This window comes from Seriola lalandi, unplaced genomic scaffold (assembly GCF_002814215.2).
Source record: "Seriola lalandi dorsalis isolate HSWRI2012SDOR001 ecotype SW California unplaced genomic scaffold, Sedor1 jcf7180002054887, whole genome shotgun sequence".
Taxonomy (NCBI): domain Eukaryota; kingdom Metazoa; phylum Chordata; class Actinopteri; order Carangiformes; family Carangidae; genus Seriola; species Seriola lalandi.
Window position 1 is genome coordinate 2,222,633 of NW_019525439.1, and position 11,867 is coordinate 2,234,499.

Below are 11,867 nucleotides of genomic sequence, written 5' to 3' on the forward strand. Positions count from 1 at the left end.
GGGGGTGACTTCCCATCAGTTGTTTATGTTGTTGAAATCAGGGCAGGAAAAGAAGCAGGCATGCTCGCTGAGAGTCACAGAATAAGATGACCTATTTTGAACACACGCTGGGAGACGAGGCTCTCTAAACCTTATCTGAGCACCACAGAGGCTCAGAACTCTACATATATAAATATATATCGACATGTATGCATCTCCGTGCGCATATATGTATCTGTGGCTCTTCTTCACTTGTCTAAACTTTCACTCGGATTAATCATCTAAGCCTGTGGCAGATGTGATATAGGTGGATGACCTGTCACTTTCAACAACTATACCTTCTGGTGGAAGCCCTTGAGTCAGACAAACAGTAGACTTAACATAAATCAATATATAAATCAATAGCACACATTCTTCTGTAAGTGCAAAGAGTTTACCTCCTGGCCCTCTGTGTTATGGTATGTTGGTAAGGTCATGGTAGTCCAGACCACACGTTTACTGTACTTTTGTTGAGTGTGAGGCTTACAGAAGACGAATTATTGAACCATGCAAGAACATGTGATAACAATGTGTCAGACTTGTACCAGTTAACCTTCAGCAGCCAAGCTGATCATTACCCAGCGACTCCCAGAAAGTGTCTTGTAGGTCATAGATGTTCAGTTTTTGGTTTGTATTTCTATTATAATTGCTTTTATTACAGTTTCTAATGTTGAGGCTTACACTAAATACATTGGACTGTGGGTGCCTTTGTATCTCTACATTCAGTATAGAATTATGTCCATATTGGACCATAACCTAACCATGATCTTTCAGTTCCCTAACCATTAAAAGTACCTTGAAAATAGATTATTTGCTGTAGCCATGATCTTTCCCTAACTTTGCTATACTGTCATTCCCTTGCACAAATATTGCAGAAAGCAAGAATTTTAAAAACATCACTGAATGTAGCCTGGTGTTTTGCAGAATCAGCCAATACCAACATTCTTGATTGGCAGCAAGTACAACATAACTGTGACACCCTCAAGGATATTCAATATGTCAAATGAAATGAACCATCCTATCTTTTTTCTTTGCTTTTGTCTTGTGAAATCTTTTACCTCTCCAGGCCTCTGAAAATCCCTCAGATGAAACAATCTGAGAAGTAAAAAATCAATCTTTCTTTGAACTGCTGACAGCTCATGTCCACACTAAGGACGTAACAATTGATAAGAGGTCACATGCTTCATTTGAAATGGTCACAAGCCCAAAAGTTTGCAAACCACTGCTCTAAGGAAGTGTTGGTGGAGCTGCTTTTTTGTTTAAAGGTTCTGTAAATGAGAGTTTAAACATTAATATAGCAGCCAACAACTATTTTCTATGTAAAGATATAGTGGACTAATGGTGTCTTGAGCAAAAAATGAAGTCACACCCCCACTAAATGAGCTGTAGTCTAAGTTTCTCTGTTCTATGTTTTGGTATCCGAGATGGCTACACGTGCATGTTAGTGCACGTATGTGTGCATGAGTTGTTAAACCACTGGGCTGCCCACACGGCACTGTCAGTGTGATTCATATGGCCGGACCTAGCTGATAAGTCCAAGGATGAATTTCTTTCCCCATCTGACCGTGGAGCCAATACTGGTATGGCTTTTCTGAGATGGAGAATCTGCTGTGGCAGTGACAATCGTTTACAGAACCTTTAATCATCTATTTAATACATTTCTTATTTGTAATTAATGATGGTTAGGCTCATTAAATCTTGCTTTGACACAACCAACTAAGAGTTAGAGACACTGTCCTTAACAGGGTTTTCTTCTTATAATGTAGAATTGCATGACGGACTCAGTACCACACAGACAAGACTCATTATTCTCTATTCTCATACTAATTAGATGACAAAATTTACTATTCATTTTTTTTTGTCTCATAAGCAATTGTACCACTCAGCTCCATGCTCAGTGTTTCTACCAGTGTTTTTTAACCAGTGTTCCATAAAACAGCAGTAGATTTTTTCTTTTCTTTCTTGGGTTTTGTTGACAAAAAAATAAAAATATAGAAGATCCTCCAGCCTCATCCTTTAAATCCACATCTCAAGGTTTCCCCAACAACAGGGAAGCACCACCAGGTAAAGCCTGGATCTAGCCTACAGAACAAATACTTCAAAGCCGGATGGAAAGAATCAGTGCAAATATGTCCTCATTCACGTTTTCGGTGTGAGACATGGCGCACAGCAGAGAGAGGCTGCACGGTGAGGTGTGCTCTGATTAAACAATCGAGACAGGTCTCATTACAAATGAATGGGTGAGCCCCGTAGAGAAAGAGAGGCAAAGAGAGATGAGATGAATCCAGGGGAGAGAGAGAGAAAGAGATTTTGATGATCCAGACATTTGACTACCTGTCTCTTAAAAGCTGCTCATCTGTTAATACTAGCATATCACATTCATCATTTGTACTTGCAGCGCAAGAGAGTACGCTACTGCAGGCTACAGGAGCTGAATTTCTCTGTGTGTTAGTGTGATGTGCGTGCAAGCAGCCATGTGTGAACGTATGGGTGTGAGATCGAATCCGTGTGTGAATTACACTGCGGAGCAGTACATTAATAATAGATCAACTCTCCCTTTGTTTGGGACATAAACGTGATGAGTGGGCTTTGTAATTGGTTGGTTTAATAACTGCAGACTAACCAAGTGTTCTCTGCCTCTCTTTCTCAAACACACACACACACACACACACACACACGCAATTACACACCACAGAAACATGTCGAAATTGTAATTCTCTGTCAGATGCTGGAGCACACGCTCTCCACACTCATGTCAGGGAGGCATTCACATGCTGGTCTGTTTAATTTAGGTTTGGCAGATTATAGTAATTATGTTAAAGAAAAGATTTTCCAGAGTAATTTGCCCTTTTCCGTCCTTGAAGACTGAATCAGCAGGGCTGAAGCATCATACTCTCCCTTTCTTTCTTACTCTAACTCTAACCAGGTTGGAAAATATGTTCACATAAAGGTTGTGAAAGCATCCAGGGTTTTATTGTTTTGCATGGTTTTATGACAACAGTAATCTCTTTGATCATCTGAAAATGTTTTCCTATCGATGTAACCACAGCCGGAACAGCAAAAAATCCCATATATTAAAATGCAGAGCATGTGTTTTATGTCTGTTTATGTGTTTGTTTGTGTGTGTGCAAGAGAGAGAGAAGGGGGGGGGGTTGTGTGTGTGTATACTAGCAGCCAAGAGAAGCATAGTGACGCCAACATAAATTGGAAATGTGGAGTATGTCATTGAACTGCACCTCTGGACCTGCTCTCCATTCAGCACTAACTCAGAACAGTGTGAGTGTGTGTATGTGTGTGTGTGTGTGTGTGTGTGTGTGTGTGTGTGTGTGTGTGTGTGTGTGTGTGTGTGATGGTGTATCAATGTAAACAACACATAAAATTAAGATTCAGAGCAGGTTTCTCTGTGTTTGTATGATTTGTAAATAAGGTGGCTGTTTGCATCTGCATGTGACAATGCAAACTATCCTTGAAATTAAGATGTAGACTGGGAGAGAGAGGAGAGGTTGGTGGTGGTGGGGGGAGGTTGGGGGGGGGGGCGTTGAAGAATCTTTCGAACATGCTGACAGCTTGTCAAGGCCCTCCTACGACTGTAATGAATTTCAGCCTTTTGTGGTGTGTGGTCCCACAGCACAGATAAGCCCTGGCACTAATACAGTTAATAAGGAGGGTGTGTGTGTGTGTGTGTGTATGTGTGTGTGTGTGCGTGTGCGTGCGTGCGTGTGTGTGAGCATGTGTGTGTGCGTGTGTGTGTGTGTGGGCTGACACGGTGTTTACATGCTGTGTTTGTCAGTAATGATAATGAATATTACATGGATGAATTTGAATGGCTGTTCATGTGCATATGTGTAATAGAACCCCTGCCAGGGTGGAATGTAACTCATTACATTTTAGTAAGCTACAGTACAGTTTTTTGTGTTTTCTCATTTATTGCTGCTTGACACTTCACGGAAACCTTTTACTTTACTCTAGGGTGACCAGATTTTCACCATTTTCAGGGGACGTTCCCCGTTTTTGGTGGCTTGTCCCCGGTTGGACCTGTCCCCAGAAATATCCTCATTTTTAATGTTTGTGATTAAAAACAGACATCCGGCAATGTGCTTGTTTTTGCCAACAGATGGGTAAGGCTGCTAGCTATGGCAGCTTCAGAAGTGAACCATCAAAATAGAGGTATCTAATCAGATTTTTCTTTTTTTGTTGTTGTCTCTAGGCATAGAAAAGGTTGGTGGGCTAACTCATTGGTTAAGAGTTCATAACCTGGCAGTAAACTGACAAAAAAATAAACATACTTCAAACAAACCTCACGACCGCTTCAAAGGTAGGGAGTCGTCATTTTATCAGCCGGCCTTCACAATAATTTTTTACAATACAAATGGTCAAACAGTGGTCAAAATACATGACTGTCCCCCATTTTATTTCAAAGGTAAAAACCGTACTTACCTCACTTTATTCCACTACATTTATTTAACAGCTATCGCAAACCGCTAACTTCAGCAAAATAGTAATTTGGCCTTTAATGGACGAGACCACTGTTCATTTCCTGTTTCCAATTGACCACCAACATTTTTTTTTTAAATATAAGCACAATTCCTCCTGAAACGTAGCTATGTGTTTATTGTTGCAACCATGTCAACGAAGCTCAGCTAACCTCAGTGAAGTAGTAATTCAACTGATGTTTTGCTGAACCTAACCAAACTTTAAGCTTTGCATTCTCATTTTATTGTAGAGGGGCATTGACATATGAAATATTGTGTGTTTTTTTTGTTTGTTTGTTTTTTTGGAAGATGTGCTTGAATAAATCATGTGATGAGTTTGTAAAATACAGATGAAACCAGTGGTTCCCGCTCTTTTTTGCTTGTGACCCCATACACAACACATTTCAGATGTATCTAAATTGTTAGTAATTAGAAATTAAGTCAAGATTAAGATTGATTACACCAATTTTCTCTTTAAACATCTCATATGGTTTTATATAAGAATTATAGCACTGAAGTCAAAGGAATACAACTTCCACCACTAGAAAACTGTATCTGGAGACTTTTACTACTACACTTCTTTTACTATACCCTCAAGTCTTAAAATGCTAACATGAATTCTCAAGTCTGTGTTGGCTCTCTGGCCTGAGTTTCAGCTCCCACAGGTGAAGAGAAAAATATATAAAATCACAAATGTGTTCCCTTGCATGCACACACACACACACACACACACACACACACAAGCTGTTGTCAGAGTCAGGGCTGGCATGTATCTTTGTGCCTTGTCATCACATGCTCTGACTGAGCTCTAAATGTCACTTGTCTCTCTCCGCTTCATCTGCCTGACTCATCCTCCTTGTCTTCACTCTGCATTTGAAATGCTTCTCTGTGTGTGTGTGTGTGTGTGTGTGTGTGTGTGTGTGTGTGTGTGTGTGTGTGTGTGTGTGTGTGTGAGGCTGACGTGCTGGTGGTGTGTATGCGTTTGATGGACACACTGCTGCTTTCCACCTCCTTTTGTACGGCGCCTGCAAGCACAATGATGCCCACTGCATTGATTTTCTTGTGCCATTTTATAATTATGTCTCCTCTCTTTTTATTCGTCCTCCCCCTCTCTCTCTCCCTCTTTCTCTCTTTTATCCTGTCTCTCTTATCTCCCTCCTCTCTCGTCTATTTTTCTAATTCCATCCCCCTGATCCATTTTTATGCCTCACTGTGCCCATGCTTGTTATCTCGGCCCTTTCTCTTTTTTTTGCTGTTTGATCTCAACTTCTTAATTTCCTCTCGGTTTCGTTTTACACCCCCCCTTCCCCGCTTTTCCTGTGATGGTCGTCATCGTTTCTCTTTTTGTTCTTCTGTTTTCGTCTTATTTTTCTCTTTCTTGCCATTTGTGATTTTTCTCAACCTCTTCCTCTTTCCAACGAGAGCACTCTTCTCTCCTTCTCACACCCCCGACCATCTTTTCTGTGATTTTCACATGAACTTTTTTTCAATCTTGTCTGTCTTCTGTCTTTTTTTTTTTTTGCAGCCTCTCTGGAGTGCACTCCATCTTCACCATAGCCTGACGGAGCAGGATACCCAGTCACGAAAGGACACAGACGGCCAACACCTAGCCAACATCCACCCAGTATGTGATCCTCAGACTTCTCCCTGGAACCAATCACAGCTCTCCGCTTCACACCTTTTGGTTTCTGTCCTCGACTTCTCCAAAGACTGATTTGGAAAAATACCCATGCCTTCTTTTCTTCCTAGCCACTCCTCAGCAGCTCCCACGAGTTCTGACTCGTTGTTTCCTCGCAGTCCAAACAATTCCTCACAGCTTCCTGGAGTCTGACCAATAGTTTCCATTACAGATGTCCCATCTCCAGTCATTTCTGACCTTTGCTGCCAAACCTCCACCAGACTTCAAACGCTATAACTCCTCCACTCCTTTCATACATCCCTTTCCCCCCCTTTCCTCAAGAACAACACCCAACAGCCAAGCCCCCCCACCCTCAGCCACCATTTACCCAGAATCCAATGTTTGCTTGGCTGGGTTTCCTGAAAGCATTTAAACACGGTGAAACCATTGCCTTGTGGTTGGACCATGTTTTTGTGCTACTTTGCTTTTACGGAACTGATCCCAAATCATTACCCCCCCACTCTTCCAGTAAAGAGTGACACCTACAGTATTATTCACAGTCTCTTTGTGGCATGTTAGCTCCTTCATCGTAGCACTTTAATGTGTATTTTCTCCCATGCGTACCTTTGTGGTACGATGCTGAGCCTGCGACTGCCCTACTAAGGACTTTTGGTAATGAAGAAGAAAATAAAAGTCTGTCCACAAGACTGCTCCTATACACCTCTCCTTCCCACACTCTTTCTCCTTATCTCCTCACAGACTATACTGCAACAACCGCAAGAGGGTGACACATTTTACACAACCATGCGTGTGTGTTTTTGTGCTTTTTCTCTCTCTCTCTCTCTCTCTCTCATTCTGTGCATAGATCCTGTAAACGGTGTTCGGCAAAGCCTGGTGAAGTCTCCGTATCTCTTCCCCTCTCCATATTGTGGATCGCTCTACTAATGTAGACAGTAAGCCTGAGAGAACTTCACTGTGAAAACAGTTAGCAGGGGAATAAACACTTGAACCTGGCATCACATTAGGGACGGTTAAGTTGGCTCCCCGAAAAAAATACAACGTTGTTCTGAAAAGCAATCTGAAGGCGATCAAGCAGAACCTGGACAAAAAAAAAAGAAAAAAAAAAGGGGGGGGTGAGCCGCGAGAAGGAAATTCCCTGTGAGTCCCTAAAAGCACTGTGCTAGTAGGTAAACTGATTTGGCAACCCCAGAAGGGAGGGGTTGAATGGAAAAAAAAAAAAAGGAGCAAGTAAAGGAAAAGGGCTCAGTGAACCAAGAGATGCTATAACTTGAAATTCTTTACTGCTAATGAGGAGAGCAAAAGAAGAAAAGACATCACAGATAACAAAAGAGGAGCCTTTTTCATTTCCTCACCTCCGTATCTCCAACTCTTTATTGCTTTGTCTGCTTTCCATTTCACTGCTTGAAACTATTTTTAGATGCGATATATTGAAACTTGTGCAGAAAGGAGACGTGCTGTGTGCAAAAGCTCATCATGGAAGTGTTGTATGTCAGTCTGTTAGGAAGATACCACTGTATCCTATTTATGTCTGATGAGGAAACTCAAATCTCTGCTGTCAATGTGAATAATGGCCACTCACTGTTGATATTATAGGTATATTAACTGCACTTAAAAGCACATGTGTCTGTCATGAAACAAAACAGCTGTTACTTAGATCACTGTCATCGTCTCCACTATGTCTATGAGTGTAAATACATTATAAAATCCTGTAGCCAGTATAATGACCTCTAAATATCACCTGCTGATTTCAGTGTACTGGAGTGATATTTATCAAAAGCTTGTATCCACACCGGTGTAGCATGAGCTGTTGTCACGGTAACAACATCTTTCCTTTCCTGGAAGGGAGCTGTCAATCAGAGGAGCATAAAATAGCCGCTGCGCTTGGCGGAGAGGGAATAAAAAAGGGGGTCAACGTCGGCCCCTGAGAGCCATTGCGTTGTAATGGGATTCCATTTGTACACGGGTCCCTCTGTGTCCAGCCATTCATTGTTTGGATAGCGGCCATCGCCTAATGCGGCAAAGGACCTGCAAGCAGATTGAATAGTATTGATCAGATCTTTGGGACGTACAGTCAGTCCTCCCAGATTACAAAAGCCTCAAGCCCTGTGTGTGTGTGTGTGTGTGTGTGTGTGTATGTGTGTGTGTGTGTGAGAGAGAGAGAGAGAGAGAGACAGTCACATAGGAATGGAGTTGTTCAGGCTAAAACACAAGTGGCTATTTCACGGTTGGGTGGAGATGCCGTGTCCATGTCTGTCAAGGCCACGGGAGGAAGGGGAGGGCTGAAGCTTCCGTTAAGTTTGGAATTTCTCCACTCCTCAATTTCAGATTGGAAAGTGTCAACAACTAAACTGGAAGAAATGGTTTGCATTGGCAAAAGTGTGAGACCCAGTTTTACACTTTATAATACAGGCTAACCATTTTCATCAATTAAATGAATTGAGTATGATGTCGTTCAAACAACTTAGTCAGTCTAGCTGCGTGGTGGTGTTAAACAAATAGTTCAACATTATGCGAAAATACACTTATTAACTTCCTTGTAAAGAATTAGATAAGAAGATTGATGCCACTCTCATATCTACCTGCTAAATATGAATCTACAGCCAGCTGCCTATTAGCTTAGCTTTTCATAAAGACTGAGGGAAACAGCTGACCTGGCTCTAGGCAATAAAACCTTTTGTTTTTCAAAGCTCTTATGTTCAAATGCTTCTGACCATATCTGATTAAAATGTAATATGTTTATTTGCTTTCTTGCCAAGAGATGATTGGATTGAAACCACTGTCATGTCTGTCCAATAAACACAAAGCTTCAGTCAGCAGACAGTTAGCTTAGCCTAGCATTAAGACAGGTTTTGTCCAATGGTAACAAAATGTACCTACCAGCACAATTAGTGAGCTTTAAAGGTGTTTTAGTAACCCCTCAGAGCCAGTTACTAGCTGTTTACCTCCCTTTGCCGCGCTTTCTTTTTATGCTAGGCTAAGCTAACCGACTGCTGCTGTAGCTTCATATTTAGCGGACCCATATGAGAGTAACATTGACTGAATGACATTTAAGTGAAATTCTACAGTTTGCTTGGATATGGTCAGAAGTATTAAAATTTACACATAAGAGCCTGACCAAAACCAACATCCATGCGTTCCCTAAATCTGATGGGAAAAGAGCATAAGGCTGCCTTCTCGTGTCTCACAGTATATGAACCACTTGCATTGAATTTCATCATATTTTGTGATGGTAGCCCTGTAAAGAAAGTACTCTGTATTCTAACTCAATTGCAATTCTGGACTTCAATGTGGCTATAAAGGATTATTGAAAGTGTTTGCATCAAAATATATTCCTTTGTTCTCAAAGGGGCTTTGAAATTAATTTGGACAAATTTAGTACAGACAGTCTAAACTTTGGGTGAAGACATACAGTTGCTTGCAGGCTCTCTCCATCACATAATAAATGTACAGTAGCAGTGTGTTTTAGTTATCCATATCCTAGGCTGCAGCACTGTAATAACCCTGAGTGTAAAGAAATATTGATTCTTTTGTTGTTACTCTCCAGAGTGTATGTTCCGTACTTGCAGGGAGGGAAGCAAGGGAATACATTTTCCTCCAGAGGCATGAGGGGAAACTTCCCACAGTGTTTCTGGCACAGATATCCAGGTATAACCAGCTTGACATCTGGCAACTGTGCCAAGGTGTCCGAGGACTTGCCTGAACTGGTTCAGCCCATAGTCTCCCAGTACCTGTAAGAGGTTTGGCATGTACTCATAGACACTGATACACAGTGCACTGTTACACAAAAGAATGCCAGACTAAACCTCACACAGCGTTATTGCACAAGAACTTTTTCACATGCTGACACGCAAGTAAAAGGCACACAAACCCAGACTTTGCGTATAAAATACACGTACACAAGCACACACATACACACACTCAGAATTCTCAACAAATTAGCTGTAAACACAGTCACAGCCGTTCACACACTTCACATAAGTTGTGCATAAACACAAACATGGCAGACATATTAAGCAACAACTCAAACACAATCTAAACAGAAAGACAAACAAGACTTTTCTTTTCCTCCCATGTTGACAGCATGTTTCGATTTAGTTTTTGTAACCAACAGGCATGCAGAGAAAGTCTCTACTCCCAATCTATCTACATATAAGGTGCCTAATGATGGATATTAATGATGATATTGATATCACCATGAGTATATAATAAACAGATTAATCTTCATGTATAGTGTGTTCTGTGTTTATTCTATGTGTGTGTGTGTGTGTGTGGCGGCCCAATAAGGGTGTTACAACTCTTTCTAAATCTGCTCACACAGTGCAATTCTGTGTGTGTATGTACATCTACTTACACGCAGCAGATGTAGATGCCTACTGAGTTTGCAAAAAAGATTTCCTGACAGATGTTGTGGCTGGAGCGGGATGACGTTGGCAGATCGGGCAGCATCCACCATCCAACAGGCCCCTGGACCCTGCAGGAGAAGCTGTGGATAACAACTGCACACATGACTCTGAGTACTTACATGCTTATTTTTAATATTCTGCCACTTCTATTGTGCACATAAACAATTTATGCATCCACATTGATATACATGATCCGTACAAAGTTATGTGCTGCTCATTTTCCACTTCTCAGAGACGGCAACAGCAGCAAAAGCAATTGTCCTCTATAAAATACTTGTGAGTTGTAATAAATAATACCTAAACGTGTCTTTCTTTACTTTGATTTTTGCTTATTAACTTGTATACATTTCATATCTTAGTGAAAAACTGAACAGTGAAGCCGAGTTTTCAGGAGCTTTAAGAAACACATTACAGTACATTATAGACACCACTTTCTACTAAGAAGTACTTTTTCTCATCTTAAAGGGTTTAAGGTTAAAAGCTTAATCATCAATAATGATTAAGCTTTTAACCATTTATAATAGTTAATAATTTAATCATTTAAAGTGCATTCTAGATAGTCAAAATGACCCTTTAAAGTACTCAGACTCAGTATTAGGCTCAAGATGAAAGCTAATACATTTAAAAGCAACAGATACGGAAATTTATATATCTAAATATTTGTCATCTCCCTCTACGTCTTTGGTTCAATGAATGATTTATTCGAAAGTATAGATTTTGGGAGTATACAAAATGCACTGTTCTTCCAGCTCAGCACAGACCCAGAGCTTTCAGATGTAATAGCTGCAATAGGAAAAGGGACGAGGAAAGAGCAGGTGGCATTAGAAACATGGTCTTAATTTTGAGAAACTAATTATACCCAGGTATCACGATGAATCCCACAGTGAAATCGATCTTTGGATGAATTGAAATTGATGCCCTACAAACGCTACGCACGGCGTAGTACTTTTTAAGCGGGGCTGTTCCGCAGTGGCGAGGGTGAGGTGAAGGGGAGGAGGAGGAGGAGGAGGTGGATAACAGGCGTGAGGGATGAAGAGAAAGAGAGATATGACAGAAAATCACTAGCGCTCAGTCCCCTGCCTGCCTCTCCCGAGACCTGCAACACACACCCTCAGCACTCTGGGCTCTCACCGCCTGCCTGGATGAAATCTCCACAGTTTTTGTCCAAGTGTGTGTGTGTGTGTGTCTGAAATTTCCCTCCACAGTTTTTTGACTTTTCCCTGTCCATCTTTTCTCTCTCTCAGTTTTACTGCTCTAATTCTATCCATTACTCATTCTGTGTGAATCTGAGAATCCATCTCAAACATGTGCTCTATCATCTATTCACCCCCCCCC

At 41.2% G+C, this 11,867-nt stretch overlaps 1 protein-coding gene and 2 long non-coding RNA genes across 3 annotated transcripts in view; 1 reads left to right on the plus strand and 2 right to left on the minus strand.

The window, feature by feature from the left end:
* The window catches only part of samd12 (sterile alpha motif domain containing 12), a 101,321-nt gene extending 90,968 nt beyond the window's left edge, over positions 1–10,353 (plus strand). Inside the window, exon 5 of the mRNA XM_023429088.2 lies at positions 6,016–10,353. Within this exon, the coding sequence (XP_023284856.1) occupies positions 6,016–6,047 (32 nt within the window). The 3' untranslated portion in view covers positions 6,048–10,353. The remainder of the gene's footprint in view (positions 1–6,015) is intronic.
* Positions 1–11,867, minus strand: part of LOC147817808 (uncharacterized) — a 251,195-nt gene that overhangs the window by 91,719 nt on the left and 147,609 nt on the right. The gene's annotated exons all lie outside the window — the stretch shown is intronic.
* LOC147817809 (uncharacterized) overlaps positions 8,017–11,867 on the minus strand; it is a 7,971-nt gene continuing 4,120 nt past the window's right edge. Inside the window, exons 2-3 of the long non-coding RNA XR_015438655.1 lie at positions 10,481–10,612; positions 8,017–8,154 (exon numbers count right to left, since the gene is read on the minus strand). This is a non-coding gene — a long non-coding RNA (uncharacterized LOC147817809). The remainder of the gene's footprint in view (positions 8,155–10,480; positions 10,613–11,867) is intronic.